This window comes from Grampus griseus, assembly GCF_964374135.1.
Source record: "Grampus griseus genome assembly, chromosome: 2".
Classification (NCBI taxonomy): domain Eukaryota; kingdom Metazoa; phylum Chordata; class Mammalia; order Artiodactyla; family Delphinidae; genus Grampus; species Grampus griseus.
This window is the reverse complement of record NC_139018.1, coordinates 91,086,519-91,114,355: the sequence shown is the minus strand read 5'-3', so window position 1 is coordinate 91,114,355 and position 27,837 is coordinate 91,086,519. Positions and strand designations below refer to the sequence as shown.

The 27,837-nt window shown below is 34.7% G+C and overlaps 1 protein-coding gene across 2 annotated transcripts in view; it reads left to right on the top strand.

The window, feature by feature from the left end:
- Positions 1 to 27,688, top strand: part of MYEF2 (myelin expression factor 2) — a gene marked incomplete at its 3' end in the record, with an annotated part of 34,044 nt that extends 6,356 nt beyond the window's left edge. Inside the window, exons 3-17 of one of the 2 annotated variants that reach the window (XM_082647437.1) lie at positions 413 to 465; positions 1,686 to 1,693; positions 1,797 to 1,890; positions 8,553 to 8,744; positions 9,443 to 9,596; positions 10,135 to 10,184; positions 10,304 to 10,367; positions 15,321 to 15,422; positions 16,943 to 16,993; positions 17,289 to 17,357; positions 17,662 to 17,760; positions 18,064 to 18,135; positions 19,890 to 20,098; positions 20,178 to 20,229; positions 27,525 to 27,688. In XM_082647437.1, the coding sequence (XP_082503563.1) occupies positions 413 to 465; positions 1,686 to 1,693; positions 1,797 to 1,890; positions 8,553 to 8,744; positions 9,443 to 9,596; positions 10,135 to 10,184; positions 10,304 to 10,367; positions 15,321 to 15,422; positions 16,943 to 16,993; positions 17,289 to 17,357; positions 17,662 to 17,760; positions 18,064 to 18,135; positions 19,890 to 20,098; positions 20,178 to 20,229; positions 27,525 to 27,688 (1,433 nt within the window). The remainder of the gene's footprint in view (positions 1 to 412; positions 466 to 1,685; positions 1,694 to 1,796; positions 1,891 to 8,552; positions 8,745 to 9,442; positions 9,597 to 10,134; positions 10,185 to 10,303; positions 10,368 to 15,320; positions 15,423 to 16,942; positions 16,994 to 17,288; positions 17,358 to 17,661; positions 17,761 to 18,063; positions 18,136 to 19,889; positions 20,099 to 20,177; positions 20,230 to 27,524) is intronic. The other variant, XM_082647438.1, reaches the window with a different exon arrangement.
- Positions 27,689 to 27,837: the final 149 nt, after the last annotated feature.

Genomic DNA, 27,837 nt, shown 5'->3' with positions numbered 1-27,837 from the left:
CAAGATTGAAGACATTCAGGTAGAAAGTCACCTTAAAACAGCTGTTGTGTGTAGGCGACCAAAGTTATTTGAAAAGTGCTAATGTTGATGTTTTTAATATGATAGGCTAAGGGACCATTTGTATGTATATGTGCATTTGTTCACCAACTATATCATGCTGGCCAAAATATGATCTGTAGCATGAATTAGGTTAATATGGTTGTTAGCTTTTTTAGAGAATGTGGATGATGTACATTTCTGAAAATTAGTTAAATTTACATAGCCATTGACAGGAGGTATGTTGGTCTGGTTTTGATTGTTGGTGAATAATAGGTGCTTTTCTGTAGAGTTGTGCACAGGTGTGCAGTAAAGCAAGATATTGGTGTTTAAATGTATTGTTTCTTGGTATCTTCCTTTTGTATGTCTTATGTAGTTGGTGAGGTTACATACGTGGAGCTCTTTAAGGATGCGGAAGGAAAATCAAGGGTAAGTGCTGTGGGCAATCATCTGCTTGAGGTTTAAAAGTTCCTCAGCAGTTTACTTTTTGTATAATACTTGTACCAGTTTTTGGAAACTTAAGTTTCATTTTGCTTTACTTTATTATGAAAGATTTGAGGCTTTATACTAGCAAGTCTGACACTTATACAAACCAAACTAGCTGCCTTGAAGGGATGGGTTTTGTAAATGCTCATAAAGGGCGTTCACTTTTCTAATGCTCTAAGGTAATGCTTCTTAGCCAATAGATTTTAATATAGGATATTTTTTGTTGTGTTTTGATGTCTTTAAGGATATTTTAAAAATCACTGAATTGATAATATTTCCTAAGAGTTCTATGAGAGGCCTATAGCTTAAAGGTGTTAATTCAGAATGTACATTTGAAACTTGCACTGAAGAGCCTAATTTGGTAGCCTGCAGGACTACATAAAAGGCAGTGCTCTGACCAATTGGTATGAATAACATTGATGATTAAATTGACATAGAAGGAATTGGTTGATAGTAGATTTTGAATTTTAGCAAGAAAGCAATATATTGAGGAATATAATGGAAAGCTTTTTAACAATGTTTAATTATACTAGCAAAAACCAGTTGGGTGCATGAGAAATAAAAACTTTGTCATCACATTCAAATGGCACTTTGAACAGTAATATTGACAAGGAATTATATAAAAAATGATTCTACTAATTTGTTTCTTTAGCATAGTTCTTTTTTTAATATACTTACAACTGGATGCTATTAAATTGTGTGCAGCCAGTTTTGAGAACTTTAACATTAGATTAATATTTCCTATTTTGATTTTAATAAAATTGAAAATTTTACATTAAAAATTATTTGTGTACCATATATCTTTCAAAAATATTCATAACAATGTAAAGATAGGTATTTGAGAGCCTTCAGTTACTTCCTTGAGTTACTTTTGATTGAATTTGTGGGATGACATTACTTCAGTTTTAAAGAAGAATCATCTAAAAGTAAAAATGTGCTCCAAACTTGTTAGATGCTAGATTCTACAATCTTAAATAGATAGATCTGAAAATTTACAGAAAATTTGTGGTCACGTGCCTGTTATATTCTGGAGGTCTAAAAGACAAAGAATGATTGTATTATTGATTTTTAATGATTTAAATGTTAGAATCTGCCATTAACTTCATCTACTGATCCAGAACTTTTTTTCTTTTGCATATATTGACAAATCTACCTGGATATAGGGTTGTGGGTAAGAATTTTCTTTTTTTATGTATCTTAAGTCAAATTTAAACTTATGATTGGAAAAAAATCTTAGTACATAAACATTTCCTATAAATTTTTTCCCCATTAAGTGTGGTTGAATTCAAAGATGAAGAATTTGTCAAGAAAGCACTAGAAACTATGAACAAATATGATCTTAGCGGAAGACCCTTGAATATCAAAGAGGTAAGATTTCTTATATTTGGAATAATTTAAACATTTGAATTATAAGGACATGTCTTGTTTGGATTTTCATCTAGTAAGGTTATTTATCTGATTACAGCATTTTTTTTAAAGAGTAGATGCTTACTAAAGCATTATATAATTGATGATAGTTTTGCTTGTACATGATTTTCCTATTTGCCCTTAAGCAGTATCCTATGTATATGATTTGTTCCAAGTTATTATAAGCAGGGGTGTATGATTTTAAAAAATTACAGGACACAGAAATTTAAAGATGACAAACTTAAGGTGCTGACTTTTTTTTTTTTTTTTTATATTGTTTCCTCTGTTCTCCTCAAATCTGCTGATCTCTAGTTTTTTTTTTTTTTTTTTTTTAAACATCTTTATTGGAGCATAATTGCTTTACAATGGTATGTTAGTTTCAGCTTCACAACAAAATGAATCAGTTATATATATACATATGTTCCCATATCTCTTCCCGCTTGCGTCACCCTCCCTCCCACCCTCCCTATCCCACCCCTCCAGGCGGTCACACAGCACCGAGCTGATCTCCCTGTGCTATGCGGCTGCTTCCCACTAGCTATCTACCTTACGTTTGGTAGTGTATACATGTCCATGCCTCTTTATTGCTTTGTCACCGTTTACCCTTCCCCCTCCCCATAGCCTCAAGTCCATTCTCTAGTAAGTCTGTGTCTTTATTCCTGTTTCACCCCTAGGTTTTTCATGACATTTTTTTTTTCTTAAATTCCATATATATGTGTTAGCATATGGGTCTCTTGTAGACAGCAAATATATGGGTCTTGTTTTTGTATCCATTCAGCCAATCTGTGTCTTTTGGTGGGAGCATTTAGTCCATTTACATTTAAGGTAATTATCGATATGTGTGTTCCCATTCCCATTTTCTTAATTGTTTTGGGTTTGTTATTGTAGGTCTTTTCCTTCTTTTGTGTTTCTTGCCTAGAGAAGTTCCTTTAGCAGTTGTTGTAGAGCTGGTTTGGTGGTGCTGAACTCTCTCAGCTTTTGCTTGTCTCTAAAGGTTTTAATTTCTCCATCAAATCTGAATGAGATCCTTGCTGGGTAGAGTAATCTTGGTTGCAGGTTTTTCTCCTTCAACACTTTCAATATGTCCTGCCACTCCCTTCTGGCTTGCAGAGTTTCTGCTGAAAGATCAGCTGTTAACCTTATGGGGATTCCCTTGTGTGTTATTTGTTGTTTTTCCCTTGCTGCTTTTAATATGTTTTCTTTGTATTTAATTTTTGACAGTTTGATTAATATGTGTCTTGGCGTATTTCTCCTTGGATTTATCCTGTATGGGACTCTGTGCTTCCTGGACTTGATTAACTATTTCCTTTCCCATATTAGGGAAGTTTTCAACTATAATCTCTTCAAATATTTTCTCAGTCCCTTTCTTTTTCTCTTCTTCTTCTGGAACCCCTATAATTCGAATGTTGGTACGTTTAATGTTGTCCCAGAGGTCTCTGAGACTGTCCTCAGTTCTTTTCATTCTTTTTTCTTTATTCTGCTCTGCAGTAGTTATTTCCACTATTTTATCTTCCAGGTCACTTATCCGTTCTTCTGCCTCAGTTATTCTGCTATTGATCCCATCTAGAGTACTTTTAATTTCATTTATTGTGTTGTTCATCGTTGCTTGTTTCATCTTTAGTTCTTCTAGGTCCTTGTTAACTGATTCTTGCATTTTGTCCATTCTATTGTCCATTCTATCTCCAAGATTTCGGATCAACCTTACTATCATTATTTTGAATTCTTTTTCAGGTAGACTGCCTATTTCCTCTTCATTTGTTAGGTCTGATGGGTTTTTATCTTGCTCCTTCATCTGCGGTGTGTTTTTCTGTCTTTTCATTTTGCTTATCTTACTGTGTTTGGGGTCTCCTTTTTTGCAGGCTGAAGGTTCGTAGTTCCTGTTGTTTTTTGTGTCTGTCCCCAGTGGCTAAGTTTGGTTCAGTGGGTTGTGTAGGCTTCCTGGTGGAGGGTACTAGTGCCTGTGTTCTGGTGGATGAGGCTAGATCTTGTCTTTCTGGTGGGCAGGTCCACGTCTGGTGGTGTGTTTTGGGGTGTCTGTAGACTTATTATGATTTTGGGCCGCCTCTCTGCTAATGGGTGGGGTTGTGTTCCTGTCTTGCTAGTTGTTTGGCATAGGATGTCCAGCACTGTAGCTTGCTGGTCGTTGAGTGAAGCTGGGTGCTGGCGTTGAGATGGAGATCTCTCGGAAATTTTTGCTGTTTGATATTATGTGCAGCTGGGAGGTCTCTTGTGGATCAGTGTCCTGAAGTTGGCTCTCCCACCTCAGAGGCACAGCACTGACTCCTGGCTGCAGCACCAAGAGCCTTTCATCCACAGGGCTCCTTAATTTGGGATGATTGGTTGTCTATTCAGGTATTCCACAGATGCAGGGTACATCAAGTTGATTGTGGAGCTTTAATCCGCTGCTTCTGATGCTGCTGGGAGAGATTTCCCTTTCTCTTCTTTGTTCTCACAGCTCCCAGGGGCTCAGCTTTGGATTTAGCCCCGCCTGTGCGTGTAGGTCGCCGGAGGGCGTCTGTTCTTTGCTCAGACAGGACGGGGTTAAAGGAGCCGCTGATTCGGAGGCTCTGGGTCACTCAGGCCCGGGGGTAGGGAGGGGCACGGAGTGTGGGGCGGGCCTGCGGTGGCAGAGGCCAGCGAGAAGTTGCAGCCTGAGGCGCGCCTGTGCGTTCTCCCGGGGGAGTTGTCCCTGGATCCCGGGACCCTGGCAGTGGCGGGCTGCACAGGCTCCCCGGAAGGGCGTGTGGCTAGTGACCTGTGTTCGCACACAGGCCTCCCGGTGGCGGCAGCAGCGGCCCCAGCGTCCCACGTCTGCCCCTGGGCTCCGCACCCCCAGCCGCGGCTCGCGCCCGTCCCCGGAGCTCTCCCAAGCAGCGCTCCCAATCCCCTCTCCCCGTGCACCCAGGTGCTGACTTTTTTATACCAAGTTTATACTTGGTATAAACATTTTCAGTTTTTAGACTGTGTTATTAGATTTAAGAAATATTGTAGATATTCTAGTTGATAATTAAAGTTTGCTTAATAATGCAAATACCTTATGGATTTGAATAAAATTGATACTCACTTTTAATAAAATTAACCTGAAACTATCCCAGATTAAAATTTAAGAAAAGTTATAAATCGGTTAGTGAAATTTATAACTGGAACTTGGAAACCTTTAAAGTGGAGATGTTCCCGTTGTATGAAACAGTGTATAAATATGTTGACAAAAAGAATGATTGGACGATACATGAAAACCTGTTTACAGTTAGGTGTAATTTACCTTGGAAATGATTAACTTGAATAGAAGTCATTTTCATGTCTTTCTTTAGTTCATATTGTTGATCTTACTGAATAGTTGATCACAGACCACATAGGTATATATCCTTGCTAAAGTCTATAGTAAAAAATGATGGAGGATGTAACTTTGGGTCCCTGAAGAGTTTCCACCAACATGGATGCAAATCATTGTAGAGCAGTACTGTCAGTCACAATTTAATTTAGTATGGTATTGGTTTGAGTCCCAGATCTATCACTTTCTAGCTGTGTACTTAGTTGAGTTATTGTCTAAACCTTAGTAATTATGCTAGTATACAGATAATACTTACCTAGTTAGGGTTTTTATGAGGATTAAATGGAGATACATTTATGAGGATTAAAAAAACTCAGGCTCTGGCATCAGAGAATCTGACCCAGGGCAAATTACTTAACTCCTCTGTTTTCTTATCACTAAAATGGGTATGATACTAGAATCTATCTGATAGTGTTATGAGGACTCAAAGAGTTAATATATATAAAACAATAAATGTTACATATTTGTTATAATTATATAAAGCACTTAGCACAGTGCTGAAAATATTGTAACTACATAATAAATGTTAGCTGTAATAATAATTTTTTTTAACTTAAAAAAATTAATTTATTTTGGCTGCATTGGGTTTTTGTTGCTTTGCGTGGGCTTTCTCTAGTTGCGGCTAGTGGGGGGTTCTCTTCATTGCAGTGCACGGGCTTCTTACTGCAGAGGCTTCTCTTGTGGAGCACAGGCTCTAGGTGCACGGGCTTCAGTTGTTGTGGCACTTGGGCTCAGTAGTTGTGGCTCGCGGGCTCTAGTGCACAGGCTCAGTAGTTGTGGCGCAACGGCTTAGTTGCTCTGCGGCATGTGGGATCTTCCTGGACCAGGGCTCAAACCTGTGTCCCCTGCATTAGCAGATGGATTCTTAATCACTGTGCCACCAGGGAAGTCCCTGTAATAATAATTTTGATTGTTGTTATTCCTGCCCAAGGTGGGAGTGTTACTGGTCCTTGGTCTCTTGTTCCTGGATATGAGATGATAATAGCTTAAAATTAAAGGCCATGCTGCCAACAAATACAGGTATCCCATATCCCTTTATTGGAGTCAGCTTCTGAATTTCTCTAATTCTGTTTGAGCCTAGGGGCTTATTCTTTCCTTTCTTTTTAAATATTTTGACTGAGATGTAGAAAATTGGTAGAGAAAGTTTAGACTGTTGTAATCTGTGCCAGCCATTTATTTGGTAATTTTTATGCATAAGCCAGGACCAGTTTTCCAGAAATGTGCTGATACCCTAATAATTTCCCATAAGGGTGACATTTGTAGAATAGCCACCATTTGGGAAATTATTATTTTGAGAATTATGACTTGCTTTTTTATGATGTTTCCTATTCCTCTTCAAATGACCAGTGTTATATGGAATTTCCTGGCAGTCCAGTGGTTAGGACTCCGTGGTCTCACTGCCGAGGGCTGGGGTTCAGTTCCTAGTCGGGGAACTAAGATCCCACGAGGCTCACAGTGTGGCCAAAAAAAAAAAAAAAAAAGACAAGTATTATAGATTCTGTGTCTTTTTTTAACTGGAAAAAAAGTTTATTGGATGCTAAAGGCCAAGCCCGTATTGTTTGTGTTCTTTTAAGTTTTAACACATTGTAGATCCTCAGTAATATTTCAGAGACCCTATAATAGAGTTATGTGATCCAAGTTGATATAGGATACTCCCAGTTTTTACTTCCTAAAGAGAAAAATGGTTGAGTTTGGCCTGGCTAAATGATGAGGTGTTCTTTATTCAGTTAACTTTTTCGGATTAATATCTCTAAAGGTCCCTTTCTTGGAATTATCTGATTTTCACGTGGGTGGCTGGGGTCAGTGCTGAGAAATACTAGTTCGAGTCTAGGGAAAAGTATATTTCCGATATTCATTAACAGATATTAGAATTGCATTTTTAAATTTAATTAAGTGAGGTTTAGTAGCAATTGTAAACTTATTAGAGGCCCTCTCATAGCAGTAGCAGGCGGTGACTGGCAGGCTGACATCTAAGGAGAAAAGAGGAATGAAAATCATGCTACATAGTAGGTGGTTTTACATAATTTGTATTTTATATATGTTTTACATGTGTGTTCATATTTTTGTGTGTATATATGTTTATATATATATCATACCTAAAAAATCAAAATATAACAATGTTTTATTAATGTTAAGATGTGAAGGACAAACAATCTGACTATCATAATGGTTCATGAAGCATCTTCCCTGCTATGTCCTCCTCCTTCCCCCATAGGTAACCACTATTCTAAGTTTTGTATTTGTGCAAGATTTTGAAACCTTAGACCTGAAGCATTTATTTGTTAACTTAAAAGAGTTTTATAGCATTCTTCAAAACATTAATTTCTTTGCTTTTGTATTTCTTTTTATTTCTTCATGGTGATGGAATACATTGGATGCCAGAATACCTTTATTCTTACATTCACTTCACCTTCTATTTTCCAGCCTTCCTAGAAAATTTATTAAAGTCATCCAACTTTCTTTTTATTAGTATTCCCAGATGGAGGCCAGCAGAGTAGAGTTGATGGTTACATATATCATAATCATTTGGTATTGCAGATGATAGTCTATCTGTGTGTTTATTTGGTTTTTGTTTGTTTTTTGTACTCTACTTACTGAGATGAGTGAGAAGTATGTTTAAGCTTGCCTTTTTTGCTTTGTTTAAAGGCAGCATATTTCTCTTAAAAGTCAACGAACTTAAGAAAACAAAAACCAAACAATGTTTAGTACCATTCTTCATGCCTTTCTTTATGTCCCTTCTCCTTCCATCTCAGATCATAATCATTGTTGAGGATGGAAAGAGGTTGGAAAGTGGATAATTGTATTTTGTTCGGGAATGAAATTTCCGCATTATAACAGTTCCCCTCTACCCCAGTATTCCTGGGTTTTATAACAGGCTGTTCTTCTGTTGAAAGCTTTGAGTTAGTATGAATTTGTCATTACATTGGGCATATAGTGGTGGGAATAAGAGTCACAGTAAGTATTTTGTTCCTCTTTGAGTTATGTGGATTTATGTGTGTGTGCCATATACTTGTATACCTGTATGAGGGCAAAATTAAACTAATTTCAAGTTCTTAAGTGACTTTAGTGATTGGAAAGAGATATTTAATTGACATCCCTGGAGACTGAAATCTCTTGTCTATCCACAGGTTTTTATGGGACTGAATTCTCTGGATGAGAAAAAAGCTCACTCTTCAAGAGGGCCACTAATTGAGCCAGTTGGGATAGCTGCTGTAGAATTTGAAGTTGTTATTTTAGTGATATAGACTTACTGATGTATCTGGTGGCATTTAACATTCACTGTGTGTTATAGGATCCTGATGGAGAAAATGCTCGTAGGGCACTGCAACGAACAGGAGGATCATTTCCAGGAGGACATGTACCCGACATGGGATCGGGATTGATGAATTTACCACCTTCCATTCTCAATAATCCAAACATTCCTCCTGAGGTTATCAGTAATTTGCAGGCTGGTAGACTTGGTTCCACAATTTTTGTTGCTAATGTAAGTTTAAGCTTTACTCTAAAAATTTGCCATTCAGATATTTAGCTCTAATCATGAGATTATTTAATTAGATGAATGGGTCATAGGTTTATAGAACATTTTGCTTGTTTTTGACTAAGCAAAACAGTAATTATTGTAAACTCATACCCAATTTAAGTCCATAAATATAAGGTCAGAGTGTAAATACAAGTATTTAGGATTTTTTAAAACGGAACTGTGGAATTTATAAACACTTAAGCAGTTCTTGAAATTATGTACTTACATTATGTGTGATTTTTGTTCATATTGGTAAATGGATTTCTTTCTTTAGCTTTGATACTTGATATTTGTGAATGTACATGTTGTAGTTGGTTTGTCATTTGTTCTAAGCTTTTGGAAGTCAGTGATATCAACCATACTTTCCAAAATCTGAATTTCTGTCAGTAAAAATAGATATGAAAGTTTCAAATGTACAAAACAGGATTGAGCAGCTCTGAGAGACTGTTTTGGGAATTAAAAAAAATAAGGGTAAGGAACAATGTAGATGTAGCTTAACCGATCTTTAATAATTTAAGATGTTTCTACGTGAATACTATTGATATACTGTTTAACAAGAATTATAGTTCTTTATCTTTTTGAGAGTTTAGAAAAGACTTGTATTATTTATAAGTGGGGAGAGGAGTTAATAGGTGTGTAACTTTATATAATTTTATATTAAGCTTGACTTCAAAGTTGGTTGGAAGAAGCTAAAGGAAGTGTTCAGCATAGCTGGAACTGTAAAGCGGGCAGATATTAAAGAAGACAAAGATGGCAAGAGCAGAGGAATGGGCACAGTCACTTTTGAACAAGCAATTGAAGCAGTTCAAGCAATTTGTATCCTGATTTACACTTTAGCATTATTTAATAAGGTTGAAGAAGTTTGATACCGTTTTGTGGGGATTATGGAATTTAAGGTTGCCTGGCTTAGAAATATGTATTAGAATTTGGTCTCCAGCACATAAAACCTTTACTATGTCCAAGTACTAAAGTCACTCTTAAAACTTGAATTAGCCATATTGTATAGGCCTGGTATGAACTTTTTTCTACTTTCTCTTCCTACCACAACTAATTGTGTACATGCTGTTGACAGTAATGTAATTCATTGTACGTTAATACAGTTGCTTTAAATGAAGCCTTGTTAATTTTCTTTTTGCAGTGGTTGAATTAAAGATATTTATAAAATAAAACTATAAAGCAAAGAACTGAAGATTTTTGAGTATGCGGAAGAGACTAATACAAATAAGTAAAATACTAAGGATGTTTTTTAAAATATTAGAGATAGTCTGATGCTAAATATGATTATTAAAAATGTGTTTGTGTTCAAGTATAATTTCATAGTTGCCTAACTGGCTTTCCTTGACTGAACCAACAGCTATGTTCAATGGGCAGTTTTTGTTTGATAGACCTATGCATGTGAAAATGGTGAGTTCCTGTATATCACTTCAACTCTCCAACCTCTTCAAATGTTTTATCTGCTCTCTTCTATGTTACAGATCTTTTTAATTATATATTAACCATATAATAAACTTTTTTGCAATTAGGATGACAAGTCTGTCCCTCATGAAGACTTCCGTTCACATGATAGTAAAACACCACAATTACCACGTAAGTAAAAGCTATTATTAGAAGTAATACAGACTATTCTTTTTCAATTTCATGATATGCTAAGCAAAACTTTATTTTTGTGCCTACTTCCCAAGTTGCCCACAGTTTGGTGTTTGGAGTTATGGAGCTAGTTTGGCATAATTGATTCTATGTGACAGACACTTTTCTTTCTTTTTGTAGTTTTTCCTGATTATAAAAGCAATATATACTAAAAAATTTGTTAAGCTCATATGTGAGGGGGAAAAAAAACCGTTGTGATTTTACCACCCATAAGTAACCTCCATTATAACATTTTTGTGCATTTCCTTCCGGTCTTTCCTTCTAGGTGTATTTTTTTACACAGTTGAGAACTACCATATAAATAATTTTCTATTTTTTTGTTTAACAAAAACATTATTCTATGTTAAAAATTCTTTCCAAAATTTATTGGCTGTTGATAATCTATCATATGGATGCTCCGTAACTATTTCACTGTTATGTATATTGTAGGTATTTTAACATTTTCCCTTTAATCACCAATAGAGTTTTTTCTTTTTCTTTCTTTTTGTATACAAATCTTTGGTATGTTTTTGGTTATTTCCTTAAGATAGATATCTTGATGTAGATTTACAGGTTTTCAGGTATGCTTATTGATCAGTATTATCAAATTGTTTTCCAAAGGATTATAAAACAGCAATATGATGTACTTAACATCTGTGTCTCAATACCCCATGTTCAAAATGAGGATGCTTGATAGTACCTACTTCATGGGGTTGGCATGAGCATTACATGAATTAATATATAGTATATGTAAAGCACTTAGAACAGTTCTGGCATAATGTAAGCACTCAGTAAATACTACCTCGTGTTCTTACTTTTTGTTGTATTTTCTCTGGTTATTATTAAAGTTTTTTTTCCATAAAATATTTAAAATATACAAATATAAAATCACTCGTGTAGCTGTGTAGACCATATTTGTTTTAGGTGATTTTTCTTTAAAATAAAATTTTACAGATAAAGATTCTTCTCCCCTACCACCTCCCACTAGATACCTTACCTAGAGGAAACAACTTATGAATACAGTGTTTATCATTTAGGTTTTAATAATTTGATCACACATTTATACATCCATAAACATTATATGAAATTGTTTTGCTGGATTTAAAATTTGGTGTGAGTGAAATTATATTGTGCCTATTATTCTGCAACTTGCTGGTTTTGGTTTAACATTGTTTCTGAGATTCATTTATGTTTGATAGATTGTAGCTCTAGTTCCTTTATTTTAACTGCTAATACCACATTTTACATATATATTTTTTAGGTTATTCTAATTTTCTGTTATTAGAAACAATACTAAGTTGAGGAGTGTTTTGTTCTTTTTCTCTTAGAATAATACGTTCTCAATGTTTGCTAGAAATTATTTGTAAAACTGTCTGGCCTTGTTTTATTGTTTGTGGGAAGATTTTTAACTATTTATTGTTCATATTTCCTATTGCTTCTTGACTCAATTGTAATTTCTACTTTTCTGAGAATTTTACCGTTTTTCCTCATCTTCAGATTTATTGGCATAAAATAGTCTCTAAATTTTTGCCACATCCATAGTTCTTTTTTAAATTCCAGTGGTTTGCAATTTCTCTTTTTTTCTTTTTTTTTTAAATTTATTTTTTTTTTGCTGCGTTGGGTCTTCACTGCTGCGCATGGGCTTTCTCTAGTTGCGGTGAGCGGGGGGGCTACTCTTCATTGCGGTGCGTGGGCTTCTCATTGCCGTGTCTTCTCTTGTTGCAGAGCACAGGCTATAGGCGCGCAGACTTCAGTAGTCGTGGTGCGTGGGCTCAGTAGTTGTGGCTCGCGGGCTCTAGAGCACAGGCCCAGTAGTTGTGGTGCATGGACTTCGTTGCTCCGCAGCACGTGGGATCTTCCTGGACCAGGGCTCGAGGGCGTGTCCCCTACATTGGCAGGCGGATTCTTAACCACTGTGCCACCAGGGAAGCCCCCTTAGTCAGTTTTCTTAGAGATTTGTCAGTTTTATTAGTGCTTTCAAAGAAGTGAATTCCATTTTTTATATTTTAATTTATTCTCTTAGTTTTATTTCCTTCTCTATTTCTATGGGTTTAGTCTCTTATTTTTGTCCTAACTCCTTAAGTTGAATGTGTACTTCACTAATTTGCAGCCTTTTTTTTAATACAAGTAGTTATGACTATAAATTTGGCCACTATATACAAGTTTTGCTATAGAGTGTCTTTATTGTGATTTAATTTTTATTAAATTGCCATTATGATTTCTTCCTAAGTCATATATTTTTGAATTTCCAAATGTATACTTTTTTCTTACTAACTTCTAACTTAACAGTGTGGTCATAGAATATGGTCTCTGTGATTCCTTGGAATCAATCAATTAATTTGGACTTTGCATTGTGGCCTAATATATGATACATTTTAATAAATACTTCAGGTGTGCAGTATACTGTTCTGTATATGTCCATTAAATCAAGTTTGTTGATCATTTAAATTATATCTCTGCTAGTAATTTTGTCTGCTTGTGCTATCAATTACTGAGATAAGTTTATGGTAAAATCCCCTGCTATAATGGTGAATTTGCATATTTTTTCTTGTTTTTACTTGAACTATTTTGAAACTAATTCAGTAGGTGCATGCAGGTTTAGAACTGATATATTTTCTTAGTGAATCAAGATTTTATCATTATAGAGTGATTTCATACTTAGTAACTACCTTTAAGTCATTTGTCTAATAGTAATGGAGATACAACAGCTTTGTTTTGTTTATTCACATTTGTAGATTTATTTGGATTAATTCCCATTATCTTATTATGTGTTTTATTTTTCTGTGTTTTACAAATGTTTATATTTATTTTTTTCCTATCTTTCTCTTTTGGTGGTTATCCTGGATATTTTAATATGCCTATATAAAGTCTGAAGTTAATATAGTTATTCTCAATAGTAGAATGACCTTTGAATGCTCTAATTCTAATCACTTTCCTACCGAATTATATGCTATTATTGCTCAATGTTTTAGTTATATATTGCTTTGCTTCCAATCCCACAAATTAGGCATTATTATTACTTATCATCTGCTTTCACAGACCCTGGCACTATTTTTTCCCCCTGAAGCATATATTTTAAAAGCTCTTTCAATGAGTATCTGTTGTTAGTAAATTCTCTTAATTTTGGTTTGTCTATAAATGTCTTCAAAGATAGTTTCACTGGTTATATAGTTTAAGGTACTTATTTTCTCTCAACACTTTAAAAATATTCCAGTCTACTGGCTTCTATATTTGCTATCGAGTCAGCTATCAGTTGAACTGTCCTTTCTTTATAGATAAGCTGTGCTCTTCATGTAGCTGATTTTAAGATCTTTATCTTTGGCATGCAGTTTTACTACAGTGTGGGTGTGGATTACTGTTTATTGGGCTTTCACAATTGAGAATTCAGTTTTTTAAAATAAATTCTCAGCTTACATGTCTTTGAATATTACCTGTTCTCCCTTTGTAGGGCAGTCCTTTCCTGCCCTTCCTTATCACTCAGGGTGTCATCTTTTAATATCCTGGTTTTATAAAGTAGGGACTTTCGATTTATTGTCCACTGTTAGTACTTTTCAATTTATTTAGATTTAAAAATTACACTCATACTTTTATATCTGTTCTTTTTAAGATTTATGGTTTTATGTACTCTTTTCTATTGAGATGTAATATGAACTCATAGACTTTAACAGAATCAGTTTGTTGTTTTAGTTAAGTTAATTATTATTAACCTCCCTATTTTTTGCCTTTCTCCCCAACCCCCCCACTTCTTTTTCTCAAATTATTATAACTTGGCAAGAGGGGACCTCTCATTTTGTATGCCTCTGCTATTACTTTCTGGTGAGAATGGGATTTCCCAGATCCATGAAGATTTTTCTTGTTCAAAGACATGAGATTGGCCTACTTTCAAAGAGGCCTGGTTCCTTTTAGTGAAGAATGATATCAGAGAAGAAAATAAGAGTTTTAGGTGTAGACATGAGCATTGTTGATAGTGAAGTGTGCTATTGCTTTGAACCATTTTTAGGGACTGAGCTAAAAAAGATATTTCTTTTACCAGGTCACATTGATCTTTCTCCAATTTAACACGACATGCTTCTGTACTCTTTTTAAAAATATATATATAGTATATGGTTTTCTCAGCCCTTACCACTTACTAATTGCTACATTGACTAGCAAGAACTTTTAAGTCAAACTCAGATTTAGTAGAATAAAACAGTTCCTACTGTCTTTAAGTCATCAGATTGTCTTCTTACAGTCTCTTTTCAGTGAACTTAGTTTAAGAGAGAAAGTATAAAGAATACTGGATTTAGAGACAGAAAAACTTGAATTCTAGTCTTAGCTTAATCACGTAGTTAAATGGCATTGTACAAGTACCTTAACGGTCTCAAAAATTACCTCATCTGTGGATAATAGATGTGAAAACACTGTATACCATAGTATATAAATAAATTAAAATACCATATAAATAAATATATTTGTTTATATAAATATTTATTTCAGTGATAAAACTAGGTAATATAATGTTTGCTTTATTCAGTGTTTTCATGTTTGTTGACTTTTTAGTTTGATTTGAACCATCTGAAAAGTAATTCCTAGGTTTTAAGAGGGTCTACAGATTCAAGCAAGATTCTTATTTTCAGATATGTATGTCATTTATAAGGTGGTTCAAAATCCTCTTGGTATTTCATTACTCTTTTTCAGTATGCCTTTAACTGGGATATAAGATGGATCTGCTTCATAAAACACTTCTCATTAGTAAATGATATTATAGTGAGGCTTCAATGTGCTGCATTCCAATGAAAACAAGAACTGTGGTGCTCTTATTTACAAATTTGCGAAATTTTAGAAATACTACTACAGGCATATAGCTTTAAAAATTTTTTCAGTGCCAGTTAGTTGATCATATAAGAGTTGGTAATATTCTTATTTGTGTTTTAGGTGGTCTTGGAGGCATTGGAATGGGACTTGGTCCAGGTGGACAGCCTATTAGTGCCAGCCAGTTGAACATAGGTGGTGTAATGGGGAATTTAGGTCCAAGTGGTGAGTATTCTAACTTTATTGTTTCTTTTTAAATGATACATTTGCTACATTGTAAAGCTTATATTTACTAGTTTGTAATAATATTTAAAGGACTGTAGTTTATAGTTGAATATTTAAGATGTTACTTTAGTCTGAAAAAGGAATGAAACCTTTGAGAGCAGAGAACGTGAAAGAGGTTGAACAGAAGGTCAGGAGGGTTCCTCTGAGGGCAGCCACGTTACAGCTAGCCTTTTAGCACTTTTAGCTAGCCTTTAGCCTTTTAGATTTTGAATTGTCTTTAAGGTAGAAGGAGAATATTCAACATAGTCTATGCCTTGTGTATCATGGATATACAGTATTTGTGGAATGGCTGAAATACTACCATATAAGCAATTTAAATTTGAATATCTAGTTGGGAGGGTAGCTTTTCAGATAGCTGTTTGGCTATTCACGTAGACTAACCTACAGTTTATGTTTGAAGATTGATTTTTAAACTTTTTGATTTCAGAACCCTTTTATACTCTTAAAATTTGTTGAGGACCCCAAAGTGCTTTTGCTTATGTGGTTATATTTGTCAGTATTTACTGTATTTGAAATTAAAACTTAGAAATTTAAAAAAATTTACATATTTATTTAAGATAACAATGATAAACACATTATGTGTTAAAATAAATGTAATTTTTAAGAAAATAAATTGTATTTTCCAATACAAAAATTAGTGAGAAGAGTGATATTATTTCACCTTTTTGTACATCTCTTTAATGTTTGGCTTAATGCAAGACAGTCATGCTCTTGTATCTGCTTTTGCATTCAGTTTGTTACAGTGTCATCTATCATGTAGTTTCTGGAAAATTCCACCTTATACTCATGAGAAAATGAGAGTAAAACAGTCAATATCTTAGTGTTATTTGGATAATGAAGGAGTTTTGACCTATTGAACCCTCAAAGGTCCTTAGACCATATTTTGAGAATTGCTGTTTTAATCGATGGACTAATTAATGCTATCTGGTTTCTATTTTTGTTGAGATGCTATAGTTACATTTTAAATTGTGAGGGTAGTTATGGTAATCATTATGGTCTAAACAGATGGAAATCTTCTCCCTTACTCTTAGGCCCTCTACCCTCCTAAACACATACTATTTTTATTCTTTCATTTTTTACTGCTCCCTTAGCTGCCATGTTTAAAGGAGTCCTTACTTTCTGACCTGATCTCTCAATCTGCTGTAGTGATATTTGTGTGTCTGAGCTGAAAAAAAAAATGAACGATTACCTAGTCCTAGATATTCTCTAACTGAATGTGAGTATGACCAGTGAATTTTGTTTTCTTGTCTAATAAATATTCAAAGAGGCCTTTTTGAAGACTCATGATTAGACACCTGCTGTGGCATAGCACTTTAAACCGTCCCATCTGTGCCCTGCTGCTTCTCTAGTATTCCACTGTGACTAGACCATTGGTATCTATTTTGCTGTGTTGCATTATGTCATTCTTTAGTCATTAAAATAAGATTTACTGAAAGTACATACTGTGTATTTTATTTGAGGTATGGGAATGGATGGTCCAGGTTTTGGAGGAATGAATAGAATTGGAGGAGGTATGTATAAGCATTTGTTTTCTTGTATGTACCCATCACCATGTTTAGTAAGTTAGAAACTATGTTGAGAATTCCAAGGGAAACAAAAGTCATGGTTTATTGTTGGCTCACATCCTAAAGGCTGCTAGCAGAAATTGAGCCTGGTACATACTTAAGGGATATGGAAGGTGATGTGTTAAGAAGCAGTTGCACAAGGTAGGGTGGATGAAGAGCTTACTGATGAGACTTAATATTTACAAAATATACCTTTCAGCTATATAACTGACAGATCTCAAACTTAACCTTTATTCCATAGGAATTGGGTTTGGTGGTCTGGAAGCAATGAGTAGCATGGGAGGATTTGGAGGAGTTGGTCGAATGGGAGGTAGGTAAATGTATATAGTGGGATGTGTATACTACATTTCATTTTCTCCATTATTAAAAATGTCCCCCCTTTACTTAGGAATGGATACTGTAGATGTTTTCAGAGGATGTATGGGCACCAGGGGTAGGGACAGGCAGAGCGGAACTGGGATATCTGTGGCATGTGAAGTAGGTTGGGTAAATCATGGACTTCTTGTATTGTGGCTTTTGCTGTCATTACAGTTTAGTTTCAATAAGTTCCTAAATGGATTACTGTTTATTGATAATACTTGAAAAAGGGTTAATTTGTTGCATAATCTTTTCAGAGCTATACCGTGGTGCGATGACTAGTAGCATGGAGAGAGATTTTGGACGTGGTGATATTGGAATAAATCGAGGCTTTGGAGATTCCTTTGGTAGACTTGGTAGGGCTGGCTGTTTACTTCTTTTCTTTTTGCAGGTTGTATTTTTTCAAAGTTTGGCTGTCTTTTTTTGTATGAAAAATTAGAAATTTATAATGTTTTGTGCAATTTATAACTTGAAGAAAAATACTTCAGAGGTTTTAATGTACTAGCTCTCTTTTTCAGTGTCTTACATATTTGAACCCTATTTGTAGAAGACTTTATACTTTTCAGTTATTGTACATCTTCTGAGAGCATAATACCTTGGGAATTTTAAAGTATGATTATTTAAATTAATTAGTATATTATCTTTCCATCCTTGTTTAGGCAGTGCAATGATTGGAGGGTTTGCAGGAAGAATAGGAGCTTCTAACATGGGTCCAGTAGGATCTGGAATAAGTAGGTTTAAATTTTACTAGAATTTTACAGTAATATTTGAATACTTGCAAAAAACTTTGCAAGAGTAGTTACTGTAGTATTGTAATACTTTGTTCTTATATGTTGATATGACTTGTCATAATTTAGAGAAACTTTGATATTTATTGAGCTTTACTGTTTTATTGCTGTTGGAAATTTCTTAACTAACTTTGAATTTTACTTCTTTGACATTTCTAAACTAACACCAGAATATGTGTTAACTGTCACCCAATTCAAGAACCTTTATTCCAACTAAAGAATCTGGGGCTTTTTCTGATCATATGTCACGAACAACATTAGCTTTAGCACCAACTCTGTTTCTTTGCTTATTCTCTATAACTGCTGTTGGAGACTAGCTTATTTCATTTGTGAAAAAATATTGTGTCTTTTGGTAAACGCGGGTGAATCGCCTCAGATCTAACACTTCTGGAGACCTCCTGAGGTTGAGGGCAAGGTTAAAAGAAATGCTTATTTCCTTGCTTCTTAAACCTTTTCTTTGATAGAATCAAGAGTACTATTGTTGCAAAACTGGGGAATGCCAAATTTCTTCCCTCTGTTTCCACTAGTACATTTTAGGCCTTATATTAACCCTTAACACAAGGCTTAGTTTTGACCCATGTTGCTTACTGAACCATGTCTATGTGAGCTCTCCATAGTTACCGACTTCCTTTAATTGATTGAAATCTCACAAATAGGAAACAAAGTCTACTTGAACTCTTCTAAGAGTGAGTTAAAAAAATCTTGTCAGTTGAAGATACTTCCATTGTACCTTGCTTCTCATTTTATTCCTTCTTTTCATCATCTTTTCGGCCTTGGCCATTTTCCTGTTAATCATAACTTCCCTACCTTCCTTTTTCACCTCAGTGTTTATACTTCTGTTCCCCTAATTTTATATATGTTATTCACAGAAAGCCAATTTGAGGATGATGTTAATTTTTAGAGTGGGGATATTAGGTACGAGAAAAAAGGATACGATTGAGAAAGAGTAGGATTGGAATAGTTAAAAGGGACTCAATGTATAAGAATCAAGTGGGTACGAGCTACAAGCTAGATTTTTAAGCTCTGGCTAAAAGACTGTGATTCCAGTTTTTGTTGTTATCTCCACAAGTTCTGTATAACATAGAGACTAAAAGTTAGCTTTTTCTGTGGTTATTGAAAATTGAATTGATATGAAAAGAGCAATTGTATACAAAACAAGATACTGAGGTGAAAGGTAAGCTAGGAAAAGAATATTATGTAGGACAGTATGAGAGCAACAGTTGATATGTTGTAGTTGTAATTATTTGAATTTACCCCATATGTCTTTGTTCTAACAATTACTAAGCTTGGTATTATTAAAAGATAAAAGTGAGGATACAAACTACTATAACATTAATGAATAAAGTCATTGATAGAAAATTTATATAACTTATGTTTTATGATCAGGATATAATTTTTTAGAAATGTATATGTATAATAGTATGAACAGATTCAGTTAGCCATTAACATTCAACTAACTGAATATATACAAAATTAAAATCTGTTCCTTGGAAGATTGTTATATTGTGTGTATAAAAATAATTTTATTTATATATTGTCTAATTACATAAATGAATTAATTTTTCTCTCTTTCTTTCTCAAAAATGATTCTCTCCCTCCTCTTTCTCTCCTTCTTCCTCTTCCTTCTCCTTTTCCTTCTGTTCTTAAAACAAAAACACCAAACTCCCAAATCCTCCCTTCCCTTCTTGAAAATCCAGGTGGTGGAATGGGTGGCATGAACAGTGTGACTGGAGGAATGGGGATGGGACTGGATCGGATGAGTTCCAGCTTTGATAGAATGGGACCAGGTATAGGAGCTATACTGGAAAGGAGCATCGATATGGATCGAGGATTTTTATCAGGTCCTATGGGAAGCGGAATGAGAGACAGAATAGGCTCCAAAGGCAACCAGATATTTGTCAGAAATGTAAGCAACTAAATGTAAAGTATACTTAAAATTATTTTTTTCCTTGTATATCTGTTACTAATACCTTTTTTCATTCTAGCTGCCTTTTGACTTGACTTGGCAGAAACTAAAAGAGAAATTCAGTCAGTGTGGTAAGTATGCCAATGACTGTAGATATATTGATATTGATTATGGAGGAAAAATTGATTTTAAACTTTTAAATACTGCTTAGACCTTTACCTGCCCAGATGCTTATTCCTGGGTAGTATGACAGGTTTAATTCCACTTCAAAGAAATGAATTATTTTGCTATCCTCTGACGTACAGCAGTGCAAATTACTACTAAATAACAAGATTTAGAGTACAGTCTGTCATTGTCTCCTGTGGATAAAGAAAGGGCTTATTTTATTACCTAATTTTTAAATGGTTACTATATCATCATTGCTTGAATTTAAAAGGATGTTTTTTATGTGGGAAATACTAACGAATAGTATATGTATTTCTTTGTTTATAATGTAGTACAGTGCTTTGCCAACATGACCCAATGAAATGCTGACATCCAAGTGATATGGAGTTAATAGATGAGACCCGTTCTGCGCACTCTGTCACCTATACAATAAAGGAAACTTAGCTGATAGCGTAGAACCCACTGCCTAGAATGCCTTAGACAGGTACATTCTGGCGGTTTATTACTTTTAAAAGGTGGTTTATTAATTTTAAAAGAGGGCCTTTTTTTGGTAATGATGAGAGATTTAGTGTGAGTAGAACAAAGTAACAGATTTCCTGCTCGTTTTTTTTTGCTATTGCATGGTAACCCAGAGAGTATTAATAGTACAACTATGTCGGTGGGATATAATGATGAAAAATAGCTAAGTAAAAGTGGTATATTCAACCTTTGAGAGTTAATGGAAAGTTAAGAGTATTTGGAATATATCTTTAATTTCTGGAGATCATGAAGGGGATAAGTTTAGTGTTCTCCCACAAAAGTAACCTTTGTAGCCACTGTCACAGGGGATCAAAGTGATCCTTCTGGAAACTGTTCTCTAATGTGTTCTCAGAGTACTTTATACCTAACGTTTCTTGTGGTAATCTGTTCACATGTTTTCTTCCCTCCCAGATGGAGGCTCTTGAGGGCAAGAACCATCATCTATTTATTCTAGCACATTTCGTTGCCTCTGCACGTATAGTAGGAGTTTATTAAATGTTATGAATGAGTTAAGCATTCTGAAAAGATCTTCATTCATTTATTTGGTTATTTATTAAGTAAATCTACAAATATTGTATTTTTGGTAGTCTGCTCATCATTAGGATTAGAAAGGGAAGAAAGTAAGATATTACCCCTGCCCTCAAAGAACATACAGTGTGGATCTGTCTACAGTGTTCTAGTGACTCCTTTTTGTTGATCATCTTTTAATTTATATTTATTTACATTTTATTCAAAGAAGAGAAAGATAATTTTTATTGATAAAAAAGTTGTTGTAAACAAGTCAACTAGTAAATAGTTGCTACTAAGAGAAAGCAGAATTATCAAGTTGTTTTGAGGTGTTGGTAGTCTTTGTAGGAGTAAGGAGATCTACCAGGATGAGTAAGCAGCATCTACCCGTGAATCCCATAGGCTACAGGGGAAATGAGCATATTACGGCCTTAGTGAGATCCATCAAATGAGGAGCGGTGGCAGCAAGTATAGATAATCCCTGCTGTTGTAGTTTCAGTGAAGAAGAATCTCCAGATGACATATGACTTTATTTTAAAAAGTAGAAATGAAACAAGATAAAGAACAAAGTGGGGCAAACAAATGACATTAGTGAAAATGTGACCAAAACTGAGTTGACTGTTTCCTTGTACGTAGGCAGATTTCCTTTCAAGATTAGATATGAGCAAGGCTTGCAGCAAATTTGAGGTCTTTTGGTGGACTTCTATACTTGTTGCTGGCATTGTTTTGACAGAAGGACATCAACAATTCAAAAACATTTTTTAAAAGGAAAAACTAGTCCCCAAATCTACATTTAAAAAATCTGTACAACATTTTAGCCAATAAAATAAAGTGCTTAACTCTGTTATTTTAGCTCTATTTTTATGTCCCTTTTTGATCAGTCTGTATTATATCATGAGAGTAATGCTTTTTGGTTTTGTTTTCTCAATTCTAATTGTAAAAGCTTTTGACTTTCAGATTTATATTAAGGTAATACCATAGTAAATAATTTCCTACCATCTTCCTGTTTTTAACCTTGAACTTACATTGATGGAAAGGAAGATAAGTTACAGTAATAATTTATAGAATTAAGTGTCCAGCTATTGACAACTATGGAAATTATCTGGCTTGTATGAACTGAACCATCTGTTTTTCTGCCACATATCACTTTATTTATTTTCAAATCTTAGCTTTTCTTTCTTAGAATGGAAAGTTTCTTTTTAACCTGCTCCAAGCCAGTAGTGCCCCTTTTCACAGTAGAAGTCAGTTTTTTGCTATTTTTTTAACCCCCTGAGCCCAAGGTGAGTAAGTATATTCTCTTGATTACTTCTTAGTAGGAGTCTAGTGGTACTCCATGCTCTCCTCTAGACAGTAACTGCTAGTAAATGGCCCATCAGCAAGCCCTCTGATTATTAGATGTCTAGAGTGGTTAATTGTCCTTGGTGGGGCAATTACAAAGATCAAGAAAATGTTGGAGTATGAGTTAAATAACCCTCTATACAACATTTCCTTAGCAGGTATAATTCAGGAAAAAATGTATTCATATATCCCCAAATATAACAAGATGAGAAGGAAGTGAGTATAGTAAAGTAGATCTTCTTTTATTTTGCTATATGTAATTCCTCAATACACATTTTTAAGAAGACTGAGTATAAATAACTAACCCATTCAGAGTTGGACCCCGCATTAGTTAATGTTGTGTTAATGAAGGTTGTGTTAATGAAGTCAAATAGGTGTAGTTTTTCAAACTTCCATATTGTCTGTACACTTTAACTATACTCTGGCTTAGTGTGTTTTAGAACTGCAGAGCAAGGAAAGCCCATTCTTAATTATTCCTGCTATAAACCATACCAAATATAACGTTGTTCCACAGGTTTCCATTATTTTCATTTTTTACATCAGTATGCTACCTGTTACCTGCATAGAGAATGGAGACTTGTGGTGGATTTTATTCACTAAAACACATGGTGCTTCAAGCATGGCTAGTGGACTCTAGATTAAAATAACAGTAAAAATAATGCAGTAAGAGTAAAAACAATATATGAAGAATATTCATAGATAGTCACTTTCTTTTGTTTGTAAAGAAACACTCAAACTTTGTTTTTTGTCCCCCATATCATAATTATAGTTTCTTGTAGAATATCTGATTTTGCTTTCTTGTCCTGTGGTTATGTTACAGCTGTACTTTGGAAGTAGGTTTTATTAAACCATTTATTTTTTTATTTATTTATGCTTTAATTTGGTCAGTTTTTAGATATGCTTTTACATCATCATTTTCCAGAGTATACCCCACAAGATTACTTAATAGGCTGAGTTAAATAAAGCAGAAAGGTTTCTTTTATTGCAGGAGAGTCATTTTTTGTAGTTAGTATATGTAACAGCAGTATTTTTGATTACTGTAATACTGATTTCTCATTGCATACTCTTTTATACTGTTGCTAAAATAGCAGCCCTATTTTGTTTTCTTGGAATCACACAAGATCAGTAGATACTTCAGTCATTTAAGAGTCCTCGGAGCATGTACAAAACCAGAGAAGTCTGATTTTAATTCATTAAAACCAAATTTTTTTCTCCTCAATTATTTATCTTTAGAAAAGCATATATCTCAGTTGGTGTTTTTATGGGATTAAGAAGAAAGTTAGAAAACAGAACTTTCTAGTTCTATACCTAGGGGTTTTTTGGGGCAATCTAACCGTGAAACAAGTATCTATAAGTTACTTTCTCTATAAACCTGAGTGTCCAAACTGTAAGAAGGTTCAAGTATCTTAGCTGATAGACCTTGTCAGCTAGAAAAGCCTTGAGATCACTGTGAGGTCAGGAATTTGGGGGTTTGAGTCATGATTCCTAAAAAGAGAGGAAATTTAAGAGAAAAAAAGAGAAACTTGTCCTGGGAGATTAACGGATTTTGCAAGAGATTATTACATATTTTCCTTTGAAGTTTTGAAGATTTCTTGCTTGAGTGAACCTTAGTATTGCTAATAAACCTATGGTGGGATACTTATGTTAAGAAAAACCGATAAATTTAGGATAATGAAGAACATTTAACCTTAAAAGCTCTTGAAAAGAGCTTTTCTCCACAGTTCTCTTCAAAATCACTGTAAAGTGCTCCCATTTACCAAGGTATGCTTCTTTAATTAAACTTGCTTTTTTTTCAGGTCCCAGCATTTGAGATACTAAGAGGACTGTGACTCTGGAAATTGCTCTGCATTTGTCTTTAAAGCTTTAAAAATATATATATATAGTCTCCAGTTTCATTTTATGATGAAATACAGAAATGTGATTTCTGTATTTTTTTTAAATTTTTTTCTTCCAGTTTCCTTGAGATAGAATCGACATATAGCACTGTATAATTTTAAGGTGTACAGCATAATGATTTGACTTACACATATAAAATGGTTATCACAAGAGTTCAGTGAACGTCCATCATCCCATAGATACAAAATTAAAGAGATAGAAAAAAAGATTTTCCTTGTGATGAGAGCTCTTAGGATTTACTCTCTTAACAACTTTAATATGTAACACTCAGCACTTATCATGTTGTACATTACATCCCTAGTACTTATTTATCTTATAACTCGAAGTTTGTACCTTTTGACTCCCTTCCTCCAGTTTCCCCTCTCCACTCCACCTGCCACCTCTGGTAACTACAAAATGATCTCTTTTTTTTTTCTATGAGTTTGTTTCTTTGCTTTTGAAGTATAATTGACCTACAACCCTATGTTAGTTCCTGTTACACAATATAGTGATTCGACATTTCCGTACTTTTCAAATGATCATCACGATAAGTCCAGTTACAATATATCACCATAAAAAGATATTACATAGTTACTGACTATATTCCTCACATTGTACTTTCCATACCCGTGACTCATTTATTTTGCAATTGGAAGTTTGTACCTCTTAATCTTCCTTTACTATTTCTTCCTTCTCTCCAGCCCCCTCCACTCAGACAGCCACCTGTTTGTTCTCTGTATAACTGTTTCTGTTTTGTTACGTTCATTTCTTTTGGTTTTTAGAGTCCACATATAAGTGAAATTATACAGTATTTATCTTTCTGTGACTTATTTACTTAGCATATAATACCCTCTGGGTTCATCCATGTTGTTGCAAATGGCAAGATTTCATTCTTTTTTATGGCTGAGTAGTGCATGCTTGGGTGGCTTCCATATCTTGGCTGTTGTAAATAGCGCTGCAGTGAACATAGGGGTGCATGTATCTTTTTTTAATTAGTGTTTTTATTTTCTTCGGATAAGTACCCAGGAGGGGAATTGCTGGATCTTATGGTAGTTCTATTTTTAATTTCTTGAGGAATTGCCATACAGTTTTCTGTAGTGGCAACACCAGTTTACATTCCCACTAATGGTGCACAGGGGTGTGTTTGGTTTTTTACCTGTTGTAGGTTAAAAAGTTTTTGGATCTACTTTAACCATTATAATAATTTCTCTGGGAATTAGTCTGTTTTATAACTTTTAGAACACAGTTAAAGACTGCCTGGCTTGGGTTACAGATCATGGTTTTGGTTCAGTGTGATATTTATTAACTTGAACCATTTAATTAGTATTGAGTGGGTGAGTGATTACCTATCAGTTGGTTTTTAAAAAACGCAGTAATGGGGCAGGGCAGGGATGGATGAATAAACAAAAGAAGAAAAGTAGCCTAGGATGTTGTAGAAATCATTCAGATCAAAATTTAAACAGGAAAAAAAAATCTTACTCATGCATTGGGATTAAAAGTTCATCCCATCGCCTGGAAAGGGCTTATGCAATTTTTTGATAAGCCCTTTTTTAAATTAATTAATTTATTTATTATTTTGGGTTGCATTGGGTCTTTGCGCGTGGGCTTTCTCTAGTTGCGGCGAGCGGGGGCTACTCTTCGTTGCAGTGCGCAGGCTTCTCATTGCAGTGGCTTCTCTTGTTGCAGAGCACAGGCTCTAGGCGTGCGGGCTTCAGTAGTTGTGGCACGTGGGCTTAGTAGTTGTGGCTCGCGGTCTCTAGAGTGCAGGCTCAGTAGTTGTGGTGCACGGGCTTAGTTGCTCCGCGGACTGTGGGATCTTCCTAGACCAGGGCTCGAACCTGTGTCCCCTGTATTAGCAGGTGGGTTCTTAACCACTGCGCCACCAGGGAAGCCCAAGCCCTTTTCTTTTACCTTCCCCCCTTTTCCTTTTTTTGTCCCTTTATAGAACTAAATATGTCTGACTGTTTGATTTTATTGCCAGACTAAAATTAGCCCATAGTGATCTGGCAACTATAATATTCAACGGGAGGGAAACATGGCAAGTAGTCACCTCACATCTAAATCTGTGTGAACTGGGTTATCATACATCCTTGGATGCCTGGGGATAGTCTCAATGTTTACATCTGTTATTTGTGTGTAATTATTATTAACTCTCTCTTTTACTCTCTGAAGTTTCTGGTTTGGATGATGGATTTTTATGGCTACGTATTTTGATAAATGATATTCATTTATTTCAAATACCAGTCTGTATAGAGTCAGTAATGATATTAACTATAAACAGAACCATTGTCTGGTTTTCCTCCTCCTGGAAGTTTCTCTGAGGTTCTTCTTTGTGCTCTTATCATCACTGTTTTCTACTTTTATTGATTTAAATCTACAGTATCTCGTCCATGCCTGTTTCTGTAATATACTTGGTGCCACTCTTACATGTGGAGTTCAAATTGTCATATTGAATAAATGACTTTGGCACTGTGGTTGAAAAGCAGAATTAGCGGAGCTCTTTGTGGCCTGGTAAAAATTAAATTTCTGGGCAGTTGCTACTGTTTTCAGGGATAAAAGAGTGAAATGGAGGATAAAAGGGAGGGAAGAGAGATTAGGGGACTGGGCACAAAAGAGCAATTGTTTTTCTAAAAATAATTTTGTTTGAATTTGTAAGTTTGTTATTAGGCATGGTGACTTGGTGTCATTTTGTGCTAGCTTACCTTATCTTGCTATAAAATTCACTTTAGAAGTAAGGATTTAACATTAAAAATTTTTATTTTAATAAAATATTAAACCTAAGCAAATTTATTTTGATTTCAATTTTGTATATTATAACCTGTATATATTCATTACTTTATATGAATTGCATTATATTCAGAATATAAAATGATGAGAATAATGCTTATATGATGCGCTGTTTTAAAATCATTGATGTTTTTAGCCAAGTTATCATTTCATTGGCTACGAGAAATTTCAAACCTGTGTAGTGAAATGGAACCTGTTTAAACAGACTAGTAATTCTATAATTTTTATTTTATAGGTCATGTAATGTTTGCAGAAATAAAAATGGAGAATGGAAAGTCAAAAGGCTGTGGAACGGTCAGATTTGACTCCCCAGAATCAGCTGAAAAAGCCTGCAGAATAATGAATGGCATAAAAATCAGTGGCAGAGAAATTGATGTTCGCTTGGATCGTAATGCATAATTTGAAACCACGGTTGGAACATTCTTACATCTGTTTTGCTGAATCTCCTAGTAAAAGTCATTTTTTTAAGTAATACTGTATGCTTACAAAAGTTGTAAAGATGAACTTTTAAAACTCCCACCAGCTTTTAACAGTATAGTGTTAATATA